General features: G+C 41.2%; 1 protein-coding gene across 1 annotated transcript; it reads right to left on the bottom strand.

Moving 5' to 3' along the window:
• Positions 1 to 11623: 11623 nt before the first annotated feature.
• Positions 11624 to 14083, bottom strand: LOC122601252 (mucin-5AC-like). Its single transcript, XM_043774013.1, has one exon. It carries the CDS (start codon positions 14081 to 14083, stop codon positions 11624 to 11626), a length of 2460 nt encoding a protein of 819 aa, XP_043629948.1.
• Positions 14084 to 18421: the final 4338 nt, after the last annotated feature.

Below are 18421 nucleotides of genomic sequence, written 5' to 3'. Positions count from 1 at the left end.
GACTAGTGAGCACTTATGAAGGGTCATCTGACTTGATTAAAACCAGAAAATTGACCTCAAACATGCTTATGAAAATTTCTTTTCTCTTCTTGATGAAAGTCTCGAGGGCACATATACCCGTTCAAAGGGTTGCTCAATGACATGACAAATGTTGGCATCACCCATGACAATTTTGAGGTATGCCATAAGTTCATCGATTCTCTTCCTCTCAAATGGCAGAATCTTAGACAAATCCTCCGTACCACACCAAAAGATTCAAGAACTGGATCTTGAGGAGTTGTTTGGCACTCTTCAATTTGAAGAAAAGCCCTGGCTCAAAACATTAGAGCCTCTGCAGAATCTAGGAGACATGCTAGCTCTCTCTTCTGCAACCAACACCTCTGCAAACCCTTTATCTGACCCTCTTGCTCTCATCTCTACTGAGCCCATCTATCCCAATGATGGTGCCAGCACCTCCTCTCTTCCAGCATCCTTTCAAGCTCTTGTTGAAGAGCTTGATGATGAGAGAAACAAGAAATGTTCAGTGATTTTGTTGAATTTGCTTTAATCGCTGGAAAGAAGTACTCCAGGAAATGGACAACCGTAAGTCGGTTGCTCCATATAAGCCTCCTGGATAAATCCTAGAAGAATGCTGGAAATGTGGCAGAAAAGGCCACTATCAAAAGGAGTGCAGGGTTTCTATCCCAACTCCTGCTGCTCCAAAATCTAACTCATCTAAATCTGCTGATGAATACAGGAACAAGTATTATCAGCTCAAAGCCAAAATGGCTGAAACTGAAAGAAGCCAAAATGCCAGGCAAAGGTCTGGTCGCTGAAGAGCATGATTGGGCTGTTCAGATGACTCTGATGATGAGGAGTATGTTGACACCATGTGTCTCATGGCTCTGGCTGATAGTGATGCGCTGACAAAAGACCAAGTCTCAACAAGTCAGTGGGTCAACGTCACTGTCAAAAAGGTACATACTCTTCTTTCATCTGCTGATGAGGACAAAACCAAAATTCTTGAATCCTTGTCATGTGATCTTCAGTTCGTAGAAACTCTGCGTGCGAAGCTCACTCAAAACTCCTTTCAGTAAGTTCTGAATTGAGTGAAAATCTGATAAACTCAACAGACTAAAGAATGTTCATATTGAACTTTAGTCACATGAGTTGCTGACTCAAAAGCTTCAGCTTGAGAATGAAAACTTAAGCTTGAAGTCCTCAATCTCAAGAAGATTGTGACCTCTTGGTCAAAAGCTTCTAAGTTTCATCATCAATGTCTTAAAGAACAAGTCCCTGCACAAGTTCAGGCAGTAATAAGTGGAGATTTTGAATCTGCTGCTTGTATCGCTGACATGTTTAAAGATGATGTAAACCTGAAATCTCAATTCCTCCTTCTGGTATTACTTCTTCTGGGAAATGAAAAAGTGGTATTTCATTAAAAAATGGTTACCACACTGAAATGGACGCTGGATCCTCCACATCTCTCTCCAGCGACCCTTCAAATTCCTCTGAAGCTAAAGTTGTTAGCTCATCCTCATCCTCTAATAACATGTTTTCCCATTTGCCTATTGTTGGCATGATGCCACACAAAGGCAAAATTCAATATTCTCCAAATGAAACATTTCATGGAGACATTTCAAGTGATGGGTACAAGTCCATTGCTCCTCAGCCACTTACTTTGAATAGGTCTGAGACTTTCAAAAGAAGTAACGTTGCTGCTCCCTATGACTATAGCACGCCTCAGCGAGCTGGTCATACTAAACAGCAACCTCAGTCTATCTCATCTAATTCTTTTCCTTCTAAAGTCTTAAGTGCTGAGGAATCTCAGCATGAACGCCACATGGAACTGTAAGGTTTGAAGATGCTAGGTTTCATCATGAAGGCTCATCTCAAGCCAAACCAGTTGTCCATCAGCAGGCCTCTCATTCTTCTCACCTAATCAATTCTGAGACATCCAACTCCTCAAAGAGGTAAAATGCCTCAGTCTGTCAACAGACCAACCACTCCTCAGCGAGGGTGCGTTCCTCAGCAACAATGAGGAACTTAACCCCTCAAGGAAACATTCCTCAGCAATGAATGAGGAGTGTCACTCCTCATGAGGAAATGTTCCTCAGCAACAAGTAAGGAGTGTGACACCACAAAGGGGACACTTGCCACATCAGCAAGAGATCCTCCACTCCCAATAGAGGACAGTTGTCCTCCCAGCAGATACAATCTTCTATTCCGATTGGGAATATCTCCCTCACAGCAAGGGAGGTCTTCCACTCCAAATCGATCTTCTAGGTCTACCACTCCCAGTAGAGTTCTTCAATCTAGGACTTCCTCTTCACAAACTAATCTAAAACAAGCTTGGAGTGTGTTAAGAGGCTCACAAGTGGCCTCCTCTTCCACTCCGTCTAGATGACCCCACTGGCAAATCTCTCTTGGGTCCCCCTCCTCTCTCAAAGAATTCTTGCAAGCAAAATCAAAGCTAAGTCCAAGGCAAAGACCAAGGCTTCAACCTCTTCTGACCCTAAAATTGTTGAACTTGCTCAACAAGTCAATGACTTGTCCTCTCAACTCAAGGAATTCCTTCTTAGCAATCAACAAAGCAACTCCTCAAACAGGAAATGCTATCTCTGTGGCATGAGAGGACATATTGCAACAGATTGCAGTAATTCGCAACAGATTGCAGTAATTCAAGAGAGGCCCCTGAAGTGGTTGTGCAAACAAATACTCACACTTCAGCCTGTGCCTCTCTAACTTACCCTGTCTCATCTTCCATGATTAGTGAGAGTCCTCTTAATGAATCTTTCTTCATTGACATTGATCTGTCACAAATTCTATGGGGACTCATCAAACTAATCTTGCTACTATATTGCCTCTCAACGCATTGAGATTCCTCCAATTTGGACTCATCTCCAATTTGTGGGGACGACCAGCAATGTTGGTTGAGTTCAGTGCTCCCAACGTTGTTAGAAACTCAGTGGTGCTTCAAGAAAGTGGGAATAACATGATGCCCACTGATGAGAATGATAGAACTCATATGCTTCCTGACTTAGGAAACCACTTCACTCTTGAGGAAACTCTTTCCGCTGAGTCATCCTCCACCACTGATGCACCCATCATTAATTCTACTGACACTCCTGTCAGTGAGTTTGAAAGTGGACGAAACTAAAGCCTTCTGTCTTATCCTTGCAGGTTCACTGGAAAAGGTGTGTGGTATTTGGACAGTGGATGTTCAAAACACATGACTAGCTCAAAGACCTTGCCGGATAACTATGTAGAGGCTGTTGGCCCTACTGTAGTGTTTGGTGATAATTCTACCGGACAAACTGAAGGTTATGGTCTCCTCTCAAATGGGTTAATCAAATTCTCCAAAGTTGCCTATGTGAATGGATTAAAACACAATCTTATAAGCATTAGTCAACTTTGTGACGCTGACTACAAAGTCATTCTTGATAAACATCAAGGGACTGTTGTAAATATCAACAAGGAAGTCGTACTGGTTGCTCCAAGAAAACGAGATGTATATCTCGTTGACTTCACTCCTATCAAAACTGATAGTGAGACTTGTTGCTTTGCCAAGTCAGCTGCTGAACTAAATTGGTTATGGCACACGCGTATGTCGCATGTGAACTTCAAAACCATAATTCACTAGCTAAGAAAACTTGGTGCGTGGTCTTCCTCATCTCTCCTTTGAAAAGGACAGACTTTGTAGTGCTTGTGAAAAAGGTAAAGGATATAGAGCTTCCTTTAAAACCAAGCAAGCCAACTCTGTCAAAGGATGCTTTCATCTCCTTCACATGGACCTTTTTGGTCCAGTAAATGTCCAAAGTCTAAGAGGTAGCGAATACACCTTAGTTATCGTGGATGAATATTCACGATACACTTGGACTATCTTCCTTCACTCCAAGAGTGATGCTGCTGAAGAGATTATAAATTTTATTAAGAAATGGAAAATCTCAACGGCATAAGGGTTAAAGAACTCAGAAGTGATCATGGAACTGAGTTTCGAAATCACACTCTTAAATCTTTTTGTGATGATCAAAGGATCTCACAACATTTCTCATCTGTCAGAACTCCTGAGCAAAATAGTGTCGCTGAAAGAAGGAATAGAACCCTTATCGAAGCTGCTAGAACAATGCTCAGTGAGTCCTCTCTCCCAAACAAATTTTGGCTGAGGCTGTTAACACAGCTTGTCACACCCAGAATCGCTGTCTAATTGTCAAAAGACATAATAAGACAGCTTATGAAGTCATAAGAGGTAAGAAACCTCAAGTCAAATACTTTCATGTGTTTGGATGCCCTGTATTCATTTTGAATAATAGGGATCACCTAGGTAAGTTTGATCCCAAAGCGGATGATGGTTATTTTGTAGGATACTCATCTATTAGCAAGGCATTTAGGGTATTCAATGTTCGTCTTCAAAAAGTGGATGAATCCATTCATGTCACTTTGATGAAAGTTCATCTGCTTTAAAAGACATACAATCCTCCTCATATGAAGAAGTTTTCAGTGAGTTCGCTAATCCCTCCAATAAGGAAGCTGACTCATTTTCCGATGCACCTTGTACCTTACCTGAATGTCTTCAGCAGACATCTCATGATACATCAGTGTGTACTGATGAGGAACAAGTCGTTGCTCACGCTTACTCAATTTAGCCAGTTGAACCTATTTTGAGATCAATCCAGGCCTCCTCAGCCAACGATAGATCATTGACTAAGGATGTTCATGCTGATGATCTCGCTGATGATGAGTTTCATGATGCCTCAGCAAATGCTGAGGACATGGAGTCTACTGATGACTCCAACATCAATGATAACTCAACTCAGTCAAATAACTCAACTGATCATCTTGTCGCTGAACCCACTGTCACTATCGACCTTGCTTCTGTCCCCATCTCCCCATCCTCTGCTGATACTCAACTAGGTTCTTCAAGTGTTCCTTCACTTAGGTGGACAGCTAGTCACCCCGCTCACCAAGTCATTGGTGATCCTCAGCAGGGTATTGTCACTCGATCAGCGACAAGGAACACATGTCTTTATGTAAACTTCTTGTCAATGATCACACCCAAAACTATTGGTGAAGCAATGGCTGATCCCTCTTGGGTTGCTGCCATGCAAGAGGAACTGACTCAATTTCAAGACAGCATGTCTGGTTTTAGTTCCCTTGCCACATGGTAAGGAACCTATTGGTACCAAATGGGTATATAGAAATAAATGGACGAAGACGGTGTTGTTATACGCAATAAGGCTAGGCTGGTGGCACAAGGTTATCTTCAAGAAGAAGGAGTAGACTTTGATGAAACCTTTGCTCCATTGGCCAGATTAGAAGCTATACGCTTATTTTTGGCATATGCTGCTTATCGTGACTTCAAGGTCTATCAAATGGATGTTAAGAGTGCCTTCCTAAATGGAAAACTCGATGAAGAAGTCTATGTCGAGCAGGCACCTGGTTTTGAAGATCCAGCCAAGCCACATCATGTCTTTCGTTTTAATAAGCCTTATATGGTCTTAAACAAGCCCTAGGGCTTGGTACGACACCCTCTCAGAACTTCTCCTCTCAAACAACTTTCAGCGAGGATCCATTGACAGCACTCTTTTCATCTTTCGAAAAGGTGCTCATACTATATGTCCAAATTTATGTTGATGACATTATCTTTGGATCCTCAAGCACTAAAATATGCAAAAAGTTTAGCTCCCTTATGTCATCTCATTTTGAAATGAGTATGATGGGAGAATTACCTTCTTTCTTGGTTTGCAAATACGTCAGCTCGCTGATGGTATCTTTATCAACCAGGAAAAGTATATTCGAGACATGTTGGCTAAGTTTGATATGTCTGATATTTCTCCAAAGCCAACTCCCATGTCTCCTCCCAATAATCTCCATGTTGATCCTGATGGTAAGCATGTGAACCCCACTCATTATCGTGGGATGATTGGCTCACTAATGTATCTTACAGCGAGTCGTCCTGATATCATGTTTGTTACTTGCTTATGTGCAAGATATCAAGCATCTCCTAAAGAATCTCATCTTCTTGCTATTAAGCGAATCTTCAAATACCTGAAGGGTACCATGACCTTAGGTCTTTGGTATCCCAAGGAGTCCAATTTTGACCTTGTTGCTTACTCTGATTCTGACTACGCTGGCTGCATGTTAGATCGTAAGAGTACCAGTGGAGGATGTCAACTGTTGGGGGGAGGTTAACTAGTTGGTCTAGTAAGAACAGCATACAGTTTCCATCTCCACTGCTGAAGCAGAATATGTGTCGGCAGCGAGTTGTTGTGCACAAGTTCTCTGGATGAAACACCAACTCGCTGACTATGACTTAGACTACACTAAGATTCCCATTATGTGTGACAACACAAGTGCAATAGCTATCACACATAATCCTGTTCAACATTCCATAACCAACACATAGACATTAGGTATCATTTCATACGTGACCATGTCATGAAAGGGGATGTTGAAATTTATTTCATCCCCACTGATGATCAACTCGCTGACATCTTCACAAAACCCTTAGATGAAAAGAGATTTAAGATCTTGTCAGCAGGTTGGAATGTTGAATGGTGACTCAGCTATTAACTTACATATCATGTGTAAGCTTAATTGGAGTCAGCAAGTTTAAGTTTGTCTTACTTGCAAAAAGCTAAATAAAGGTAATGGAAAGCCAAAAGTTTCCATCTAGTCCAATAGCAAACGGTTATTGATAAAGACCTCTAAAATCCGTTGATCCCTGTTGCTTTGGGAAAAAGCAAAATTAAGGCAATGGAAAGCCAAAAGTTTCCATCTAGTCCAATAGCAAACGGTTATTGGTAAAGACTTCTAAAATCCGTTGATCCCTGTTGCTTTGGGAAAAAGCAAAATAAAGACAATGGAAAGCCAAAAGTTTCCATCTAGTCCAATAGCAAACGTTATTGGTAAAGACTCCTAAAATCCGTTGATGGCTGACAATTTGCCAAAATTGTATCTCAGCGACCATATTGTGTCATATGCTCGCTGATATGTAACATAAAATATGTCCTTATCGATACGTTCGCTGAGACATGTTCTATTTAGATAAAATAAAACATATTAAATAAAACATAGGACTGGATCTGAAACTCACTATTTCGGATGTAACTATGTTGGCAACGTGGCAGTCTTGTGTGCCACATGTTATACATCTTTACAAAACGTTACCCACTTGTCTCAAGTACGTCATCTGTCCACTTGAGACTGTGACAATGCCTCTGTTGGTCTGTTTCTGTCAGACGCATACGGCGCATACTCAAGTATTTTGAAAATATTTTTTTTCTTTTTCAAAACGTTACTCACAAAGGGTTTTATATATATAAATATATATAGGGTTACGGTTGTTAAGCAACTATAGGTTTTGAAAATGAGGAGAGAGAAAAACTCTCTTTTGTCTTTTCGTTTCTGATCAATCACATTCCTTCACCACACCCTATATATACAACCTCATACCCATACTTTCTTTTTCATGCTTTCTTTCAACTATTCATTCTCTTTAAAATCTCTCAAAAATTATTCATCTTCTCAAAATCTTGATCTTTACTTCCTCCGTTCTTTGCATCTTTACATCTCTTTACTAAACGCTAAAATGGCTTCATCTTCTGAAACTCCATCTGCTTCCGCCGCCACTCAAAAATCATATCTAAATTCTTCTTCCTTTTCTCCATCTTCTAATATCGTAAAATCCTCTAAGATCTCTTTCAATGATTCTGAGATGGTTGTTAAACCTAATAACCATCTCGGCTCGTCTGAAGTACCGAAAGGTACAAAAGGATATAAGCCCATGCTCGATTTTATTCATGCTTCCCCTGCCAGTCACTGTATAATGGCAAATCCAGAGAAGATTTATGTTCATCTTCTCCGTGAATTCTGGTGGACGTGTAACTATGATGAGTCCACCCAGTCTATAGTGGGTACTGTTCGAGAAGGAACAAAGTCCATCTCTATCACTCCAGCGTCATTACGTCGTACTCTTTGCTTCCCACAAGAAAATGAGGACAATGTGTTTGTAGAAGCTGCTGGTGATGATGAGTGGAAGGCATGGTTGCCTTCCATCGGGTATAATCACAATCTGAGGAACCCGTCGGCGATCCCAAGCAATCCCCTAAAACAAAATCTCCCCGGGATCTGGAGGGTTCTATTCACCCATGTGATCCAGTGCATGGGTGGTAACTCTGGGTCGTATAATCAGGCGTCTTCTACTTCGATGCCTATTATTCATGCTTTGGCTGTAGGAAGGTTTGTGGATTTGGCCTTGATGATCTTCAACGATATGAAGAACATGGTCTCGCTGAACAACAGATCTCACACAGTGCCCTTTGTGAGAATTTTCTCCCTCATCTTCAAAGAGGCGCTGGGTGACGAATATGATCTACCTAATGCTGCCACAATACAAGTTGCAAGGGTCGGCAGCAACATCTATAAGCAACCTGCTGAACACTTGGTTGCTCGCCTCACTCCACACATGAAAGAGGTACTCTTCTCTATAAACTCTTCTTTATACCCCAAAGACAGCGACTGGGAGGTAGCACTTCTCTCTAATGAAGTGGCTGATACGGTCGTTGTGGACGCCGAAATGCCTTCTGAGGCTGGTTCGCTGATAAACCCCCCAGCGACCTCCAAAGCATCTAAAAAGACCAAATATACTCCTAAGGCAGCGTCCCCAATAAAAATTCTACAATCTTCACCCTCCGCTGACATCCCAAAATGAAAGCGGAGTGATTCAAAGGGCAAACCAAAGGTTAAGAAGTCCTCTACGCCCAAGGACATTAGTACCCAAACCACCCCATCAGCAGCCTCCCAACAGGCTGTTGACGCATTAAATGGGAACAGCAAGCAGCCACCTCAAATTTCTGTAGGAGAGGTTGGTGAAGATATTGGGTCACCCCAACCCACTAGAGGTCTAAGTCCAAATCCACCCCAAATAAATATTCCCTCTTCTCTTCAAATACCCTCTGAGTCGTTGACAGCAGCCAGATCACAGGTGATGCTAGAGTTAACACCCTCTACGGGCAATGATACCTTGGTGGAACAACACACTGAGGTTGAGGCACCAGGTTCTCTTAACCCCTAATCTACTTCTGTCTTGGAAACTGCTTTTGCAGGGACCGAGACATATATTTTTGGTAATCTTACTGATGAAGAAGCTGGCAGTGAGTTCGACCCATTAAATGATGAAGCTGAAATCACACTCGCTGCTGCTGAAGAAAGTGAGGAAGATGTTGTTAGTGGGTTTTTGGCTGAAGACTTGGGATATGTGCTTATCTCTTCTCCTAAACATTTTGAAGATGTCCCAGAGTCTATTGATGACATGCCACCTCCTCCACGATTCTCTCCAAAGCCCACTACTAAGTTTGAACTTGATGGTCACTTTGGAGAGTTCGAACTCGAATTAGATGATGCTGTGCTTCAAAAGAGAGTAATGTTGTGCAAAATTGTGAAAATGAAGCCTGCAATATATGCTGAAGCTGAGGAGGTGGATGATGAAATTATTATGGAAGTGCCTCCTTTGCATCATTCGGATTTCTTCAGGGTTCCTTGTGCTCGATATCCAGTCTCCTTAAAAGCCCTCAAGGTTCCCTCTGCTGATGAAGATCTCCAGACTGCTTTCACTGCCATCAACGTGCCAGGTCTTGATTATGTTGAAACCTGCCAGTTGCATGAACTATTAAGGAGGGTGCAAATCTGCCAGAGCTAAGGAAATAGACATGGTTATTTATATGGCTGGCTAGTAGACAAAATTGCTACATTAAATGCTGATGCTCATGCTCAATTTTAAAGTTGATAACTGGAAATGATGAAATGATTGATGAGATGGCTGAATTAAAAGACAAAGTGTTTGGCATCATAAAGGAACATCACTTTCAGCACAAGTCTCATGAAACTCTTCTTAAGAGAAACCAACTCTTGCTGGAACAAAGTATGAAAAGAGTCAGCACTTCCAACTCTCAAATCTCTGCTTCGCTTGCCAAACTCACATCTGATCTAAATGCAGCGAAAGTCACTGAAGTGCCTGGACTCTTATCCTCTCTCAATCAACTTTCTCAATCAAACATTCTCTTTACCGCACAACTGCATAAGCTTGATTCCTCTATCTCATCTCTCTCCAAAACTCAAGAAAATCTCCTCTCCACTCTCACCACTGAAATCTCCTCTCTCAAAGCTCAAGTCTTTTCTCTTACTCCCTTCCAGGTTGCTGTAGACAAATAATTGCTTAATGAATCTGTTAGCAGAACAAAGCATCTGGAAGATGAAGTGAAAGGCATGATGGGAGAAATGTTGGGGCTCCTCAAAAAGCAAAATGTGGAAGTAGCCAGTCCCTCAGCTACTTCCAAGGTGGAGAAAATAACTGGGGAGGTCCCAACTGACAACATTCAAGCTGAAAATGCTCCCCTGGGTTCCCAAAGTATTGAAACTGAGGCAAATGTTGAGGGGGAGCAAACAAATAATGATGAAGCTGAGAAGGGTGATGTTGAGGGGGAGAAAACAAATGAAAAAGTTGTTAAGAAGACAGCTGAGGAGGTGCCAGCTGGTCTTACTGAGGGTGTTTCAAAGCCTGCTGAAGTGGTGACAGCGAGGCCAATCAATGTATCCTCCTTTAAACCAACTCCTGAGTTCCATGCTGCTCTTGAAAAGAGATTTACTGAAAAAGGTAAAACAGTCATGGTTTCTCAAAGCAAGCCCAATTGGAAGTCTCTTTGGGTTTGACTGAGGATAAGACTATCCATGTATCTCTTTATTGCATAATAGGCCTCTTGATTCTCTGGATCTGGCTGGAGGAGCTTTCGGGCGGAGTAATGGAGAAGAAAGATAAGATCTTCAGCAGACAGTAAATTGAAACGAGCTTCTGCAATGTTCATGGTCATGAACTGTTCTTTCGAACAAACGAAATTAGCATTGCTTCCTCGGCATTTCTGGTGAAGATTAGGAAATACTGCATCAAATCCTCTAACAATCAAGAGTTTGTGAAGCTGATTGATAGAGAACTGCTGAAGCCGGAAAGACAAAATGATGCTGAATTAATCAAGGCCAAGGAAGAATGCATGTGGGAATAGATTGTTTGTAAAATTGTAATGTTGATATTTTGTAACATGTTTGTCATATATAGAATCAGCATTATACTAAAGATGTCTTGTCAAATATCTATTATTGCAAACCTTCTATTCAGCTGAGTCTCTTCAGCGAATAGGGGGAGATTGTTGGATCAGGGATTCGCTAAGGGACTCAGCGAGTAATTCACTCAGCGAGCTCGCATATCTGCAAGCACAATCTATCTTCAAAGTCTAAAGGATATGTTCAATGACTCATCGTCCAGTATTTGTAAGTCAAATATGAGCGGGAACTTGAAGAATTGAAGAATGGTCCCAAGGACACGTGTTGAAAGATCAAGATAAAGACATGTGACCTGGTACTAGTTCGGTGCAATGGAGTTTCTCTTTCATACCGCTTTTGGAAAGAAACAAGATGAAGGAAAGAGATCTCTGCAGATCTGAATGATCCACCAATAGATAGTTGACAACCTTCATGTGTCAACATCTACTAGAGTAGTCATGTGATTCCTTATCTGCCTATAAAAGGAATCACTTGACCTAGCCACTAAACTGGTTGGTGTGTTCCACAGTTTTACTTTATTCTCTCTAAGTTATTTGTTAAGTTTTTGTGTGTTGAAAAACTTAACATAAGCTCTTCTAGCTCTTAATTCATCAATATCAATCTTTTTTAGTTCATCTTGACTTGAGAAGATTTGTGAGGCCTTTTCTTCCAAGAATCTTGTTAGGCGGAATAATTGAGAAGGGATGGCAAGATAATCTATTCTGCTTCTTTCATTAGGTTTAAATCCTCCTTCATTGATTTGAACATGGGGAGCAGCGGTGGTGTTTTGAAAGCGAGGATGGTTGAGATGGTGAATGAGTTGGTAAAGGTTTAAATGACTGAGATTTGGATTTGGTTGAGGAACAGAGGCATAATTGTCAAAGCTGGGGGGAGGAAGATCATCATTATCCGAAGAGTCATTATCATCATTAGGATCAACATCGTTGCCATCGATAAAAGGATCATCAAATTCTTCATTTTCATTAACATTATCCACAATCACTGATTGAGCATCATCTCTTACAACTGAGCCAAGTATAATCTCCGTATCAGCACTTGCTCCAATAGCTGATTCAACAACATTCACAACCTCAGTGTTATCAACATTTTCACTCATAACTTCATCATCATGAGGGGCATCTCTTGTTTGTGCTTCGTCTCCACCAACTTCATTGCTTCCAATAATATCTGTTTCAGCACTGGCCCTTACTTCAGTTGTCGTATCTTCTCTGTTCTCCCCCTCGTGTTGATCCTGATCATCAGGGTCATCACGTCTATGATGGACGACTACAGTTGCTTTGCAAGAATCTTCTAATTCAGCAATTCGTTTCATTGCTGCCTCAAGTTGAGCGTCAGCAAGAAACTTTTCTTGTTCGGCTTGATGTTTTAGAAGCAAGAGTTGTTGTTGATGGTCAAAACGGGCTTGAAGATTTGCAAGAATGGCTTTATTGAAAGAATCGGCTTGAGTGTCTAGAGAAAGAAGATCAACATATAGATCGTTATATAGAGAATTGACGTTGGAGCGAATTGATGTAATAATATGTGGAGTTAAGTGATGAGGAGAATGGTTGTGATGTGAGGATGAAACGGAAGGTGAAGAATGTTGTGGTGATGGTTGAGGATTAGAATGAGGAAGAAGTCCAGCGGCTTCTAGTTCTTGGAAGAGTTGTCTTTCTGCAGGATTAGCTTTAAGCCGAATGTCGTCTGGATTTGGAGGAGGACTAGAAGTAGAAGAAGATGATTGAGAATTGGCAGGGGCTTTTCCTTTATCAAGAGTAGGACGGAGCACTGCGGTTGGTGGCGGTTGAGTTGTAAGAGCAGTAGCGACCGACGTAGATGTCGTTTGCACAACTGTAGGCTCCGTTTGGTTTACAGTGTGGCCTGAATGGTGTAGGCCATCAGGAGTTCCCAATGATTTATGAAGCAAAAGCTCTACATTGGTTGTTTCAGAACTTCTTGGCCCAACACAAGTGTCGGGCACAATGTTCCGGATGGTGGGACTTCCGGGTTCTCCAAGATTGCCCGTTGAACTGGGAATTGAATCCCCAGCGCCTGTCATATTAACATGAGCAGGACTTCCAAACATTCCTTGAGAATTGAATCCCCATTCTGTTGTTGCAACATTCAAAGAATGTGCATGCTCAGAAACAAGTGATCTTAATGGCGATCTAGACTCGATAGTGTGAGCAAATGAACGTGGGAGAGAGGCAAGAGTCTCCGCGACTTCAATATCGACATCCTCCGAATGAGGAATTGATAGTGGGCGTGGTTGGTGCCTGTGCAGTGATGAAACTGGATCCTGTAGAGAGAACCCAGAGTGGCGGGAAGGTGAATCATGCGAGGTTGGGGACTCCTCGGCTTCTAATCTATTGGTGGCTTCCCGGCTGGTTGTTTCAACTGTCGGAGGGCCATCGTTTTCTTTTTGCCCTGTACCTAGCCCAGACCTCACATCCTCTCCATTATGTTTTTCAACCCCTCCCTCAGGACCGCCTTGTCTCTCCGGAATGTCAAACACATTATCACAAGAAGAAATTTGATCGTTAATATCGTTGTGATCAGAGGAAGAGCGTTCATCATGTGATTCCTCTGGAATTGGCTGAAGAGAAGATCGTATAACGTTAGTGGAAAAAGGAGAAGGTGATGAAATAGGATTGGAGGAAGAAGATGAAGGAGTGAGAGGAGAAGGAACAGAGAATGTTGATGAAGTTGTTTTTGATTTTGATTTTGATTTTGAGTGATGACGAGTTTTTCGTTTCTTTTGAGAAGGAGCTGAAGATTGAGGAATTTGGATAGAAGAAGAAGAAGGAACAGATAAGCCAGGTGCAGAATCGTCTTCTAACCCCTCTTTTCTTTTTCGAGACCTAGAACCCTCACTTGGTGACCTATGCGAGCGTGGGGAAGGCACACCTCGGTTTTGAGTAGCCATACGCTCGGCTAAATACGCTCTGTAAATCCTGAGATCAGGATTATCTACGGGCACCTGGCTGAGCAGAGATTCAGAAATTGGCATGAAATTGATGTGAGCAATGCGATTGTTTGTATATACATGACGAAAGCTGTAGATAACTACACGTCTTAAAGCAGGGAAACGTTTGATGTTGCTAAGTGTTGACAAAATGCTGCATAATGACAGACAAGAAACGGATAAATGCGATATATTTCTTGTTAGCAGTGTGTTTACCGTTAATTTGGAGTCGAAGATGATCAAAAGCAATGGCACCAAAATCTAGATGGACATCGAACGCAATTCCAAAAAGATATGTTAGAGTGGCCTTGGTGAAGTCGTCTTGACCTTTTCTTGATGGTGACAAGCAGTTATTGATGATGGAGCAGAGAGTATGCCATATTGGATGAAAATCCTTCTTTTTAATGTCTCTTAAAGCAGCGACGTCACCATCATAACCCAACTCGTGTACTCTATGTAGCATCTCAAGAGTTGGTGGAGTTTCAACAAAGCTCGATTCTCCTAGTCTTGAATCAGCAGCTGGAAAGCGAAGGATTCTTCGGAAATCATCCAGATTGAATGTAAATTGCTGTGAAGCGTCATTTGTTGTTTGAAGGGATAACGGGAAGAATGGACGAGCTCTTCCGCTTGTAGGAACATACTCGATTGTTCGCAACATTTGATATAATAATTCTTCTTCAATGCCTTCGGCCGTGATAGTGAAGATATTGATCAGTGGATGATATGTGAGCATAACTGGAATGATACCGAATGGACAAGTAAACGGTATCATAAGACGAAGGTTATTCGTCATTTGTTCTGTGGCTCCATCTTTAAGAAACTCCATCATCGATATGCTTTGTCTTTGTATGCTGAACAGGATTGCAAGAAATTGCAATTGCACTTTTGGAGTCACAGTAAATCGGAATGCGCTCATACTTAAAACCATAGTCAGAGAGTTGTGTCTTCATCCACAGAACTTGAGAACAACAACTAGCAGCAGCGACATATTCAGCTTCCGCAGTTGAGGTAGAAACACAAGTTTGTTTCTTTGAAGACTATCCAACTAACTTATCACCAAGAAATTGCACACTGCCAAAAGTGCTTTTGCGATCTAACTTACACCCTGCATGATCTGCATCTGAGAAAGCCGTTAATTCGAAACCGGTTTCTTTCGGGTACCATAAACCAAGGTTAATAGTACCCTTAAATACAAAAAATCCGTTTAACCGCTTGAGCATGGCTGTCCATAGGGTTAGCTTGAAATCTAGCACACATACATGTTGCAAACATTATATCCGGACGACTAGCAGTTAGATATAGGAGGGATCCTATCATACTGCGATACAATTTCTGCTTAAACGGTTTTCCATTTAAATCGGCATGAATTTTGGAACGAACCTCCATGGGTGTCCCAATCGGTTGACAGTGAGACATATCAAACTTTTTTAACATGTCAAGAATGTATTTATTTTGACAAATAAAAATACCGTTTGACAATTGTTTAACTTGAAGACCAAGGAAAAAGTTTAATTCACCCATCATACTCATTTCGAAATGTTTAACCATAAGAGCAACAAAGTTTCTGCAATATGTAGGATTAGTGGACCCGAATATGATGTCGTCAACATAGATTTAGATTAACAGAATATCATTACCTTGCTTTTTAATAAACAAGGTGGTGTCAATCGTACCTTTGGAGAATCCAGATTTCAGAAGATAAGTAGAGAGAGCATCATACCATGCACGAGGAGCTTGTTTTAAACCATAAAGAGCTTTATCTAACTTGTAGACATATGTAGGATGTTTTGGATCAACGAAGCCCTCAGGTTGCTCAACATAGACTTCTTCTTTCAAGATTCCATTGAGAAACGCAGACTTGACATCCATTTAATAGACTGTAAAGATCTTAAAAGCAGCATAGGCAAGAAAAATACGAATGACCTCAATTATGGCAACAGGAGCAAAAGTTTCATCGTAATCTACACCGTCTTGTTGAGAGAAACCTTTGGCTACAAGTCAAGCCTTGTTACGAACAACAACACCACCTTCATCTTTTTTGTTCTTGAAGATCCACTTTGTCTTAATTGGTTCTTTGTGAGAATGCGGATTTGGAACCAATTTCCACACTTCAAGACGCTCAAATTGGGATAATTCATCTTGCATGGCTTTCACCCAATCGGGATCTTGTAATGCTTCTTTAACGTTACTAGGTTCGACCATACTTAAGAAGTTGACAAATAAGCATTCGTTAGCGGAAGCAGCTCGAGTGGTCCGACCAACATTAGGATCTCCAATAATTTGACTAGGCGGATAAGGAAGCATGCAACGTGACCACTTTCGGGAGTGAGGAAGAGGTGCAGCCGGTGCATTGTCCTCATCAGAATTGGTAAAGCCTTGAGAGTGTTGTTCAGTAACTTGCTCAAATGTAGGTTCATCGGTTAGAATCATGGTTTCAGATCCAATGTTATCTGTTTGAGATGAGGCAAACGGTGGAGAAGCCATTGTAGAGTCAGAAGAAGATGATGCGATTGGGGTGGGAGAATTTGCAATGTGTGGAGGAGTTACCACTGGTGAGATAGACGAGGGAGAGGAACTTTGTTGATCAGAAGATGAGATCTCATTTTGATTGATATTGATGGTAGAATTATCAGACATGGATGAAGACGGAAGTGTTGGTGAAGGATGATCATGATAGAATTCGTCGAACACAGTATCCAGCTCGGCGGGCGTTGGAGTTGGAAAAATGTTCATCAGAGGAGAGACAGAGTTAGGTGCGGAAGTTTGTGGAGAAAGAGGAAGGGAACGGTTTTGTTCAAGAAACATTCCTGAAAGTTCGTCAAACTTAACATTCATACTTTCCTGAATTCTCTTGGTGCGACGGTTGTACACACGATAAGCAATTGATTCCCTAGAGTAACCAATAAAGTATGCTTCATCCCCTTTTGGTTCAAATTTTCCAAGGCTGTCATGATCGTTCAGAACATAGCACACACAACCAAAGATATGGAAGAAATTCACATTTGGTTTTCTATTGTTGATGACTTCATATGGAGTTTTATCAAACGTCTTGTTGATGATGGGTCTATTTTGGGTAAAACATGTTGTAGCAATAGCTTCGGCCCATAAGTTAGGGGGAAGACGAGAGTGAGCAAGCATAGTTCTTGCAGCTTCAACAAGAGTACGGTTACGACGCTCAACGACTCCATTTTGTTGAGGTGTTCGCTCGGCAGAAAATTGATGAGTGATACCAACTGAGTTGAAGAAAGTTTCAATAGTGGTATTCTTGAATTCGGTACCATTGTCAGAGCGAATAATACGAACTGTGGATTGAAGGTTAACTTCAGTTCGTTTTATGAAGTCGATGATAACTTGTGGTGCGTCACTATTTTCATGAAGAAAATAAACCCAAGTATAACGAGAGAAGTCATCAACAATGACCAGAATGTATCGTTTCCTATTGATACTTTGAACACGCATAGGTCCACATAAATCCATGTGGAGAAGATGGAGAGGGGCATCAGTGCTCAAGTGTTTCTTTGGTCGGTGAGACGCTTTCTTAAGTTTACCAACGGCACATGCGGAACAAACATGATTGGTGTCATATTTGAAGTCCGGTAGACCATCAACTAGTTGTTTGTCTACAAGGGCGTTGATAGAATGAAAATTAAGATGAGAAAGACGTCTATGCATAACCAAGATTGTTGTGCAGAAGCTTTTGACAGAAGGCAAATCTCTGAAGTAGGAGAAAGAATGCTATTCAGATCTATGGTAAATAAATTGTCATCTCTGGACCCAGTGAGAATATCGATTCCATCTTCAGTTTGTACTTTGCACTCATATCGTTTAAAAAGAACTTGAAGATCGTTGTCACAAAATTGACCAACACTAAACAGATTGTGACCAAGACCTTCCACATATGAAACACGTTTGATAGTGATCCCATTCTGAATAATGTCACCATAACCAAGTATAGGAGCAATATAATCATTGCTAAAACGAACTGTGCCCAAAAACTTTTCAACAAAGTTCCAAAGAAGAGATTTATTGCCAGTCATGTGTCTGGAACATCCGGAGTCGATATACCAGACATAAATAAGGAATTCCTGTAAAAACAGGAAGTATGGGTTTAGGTCCCCACTTTAAACTGGGTCCAAAATTGGTTAGAGGATGATGCGTAAAGAAGTAAGATAACAGGAAAATATAGGAGCATGGAAACAGAAACATAATATGACCAAATATGCATGAACTACATAACAAGCACACAACACATCTAATCATTTATTGAAAAATAAAGGCACACACAACGAGTTCAAATATGAAATATAAATTACAGACATATGAAAATTAAAATGTTTTGAGAAGGATGAAAATTAATCGGAGCTAGTCCTACATGACTTGAAA

Source organism: Erigeron canadensis, chromosome 5, assembly GCF_010389155.1.
Source record: "Erigeron canadensis isolate Cc75 chromosome 5, C_canadensis_v1, whole genome shotgun sequence".
In the NCBI taxonomy this organism is placed as follows: domain Eukaryota; kingdom Viridiplantae; phylum Streptophyta; class Magnoliopsida; order Asterales; family Asteraceae; genus Erigeron; species Erigeron canadensis.
The sequence above is the reverse complement of the archived record's forward strand: the minus strand, read 5'-3'. Positions and strand labels throughout refer to the sequence as shown.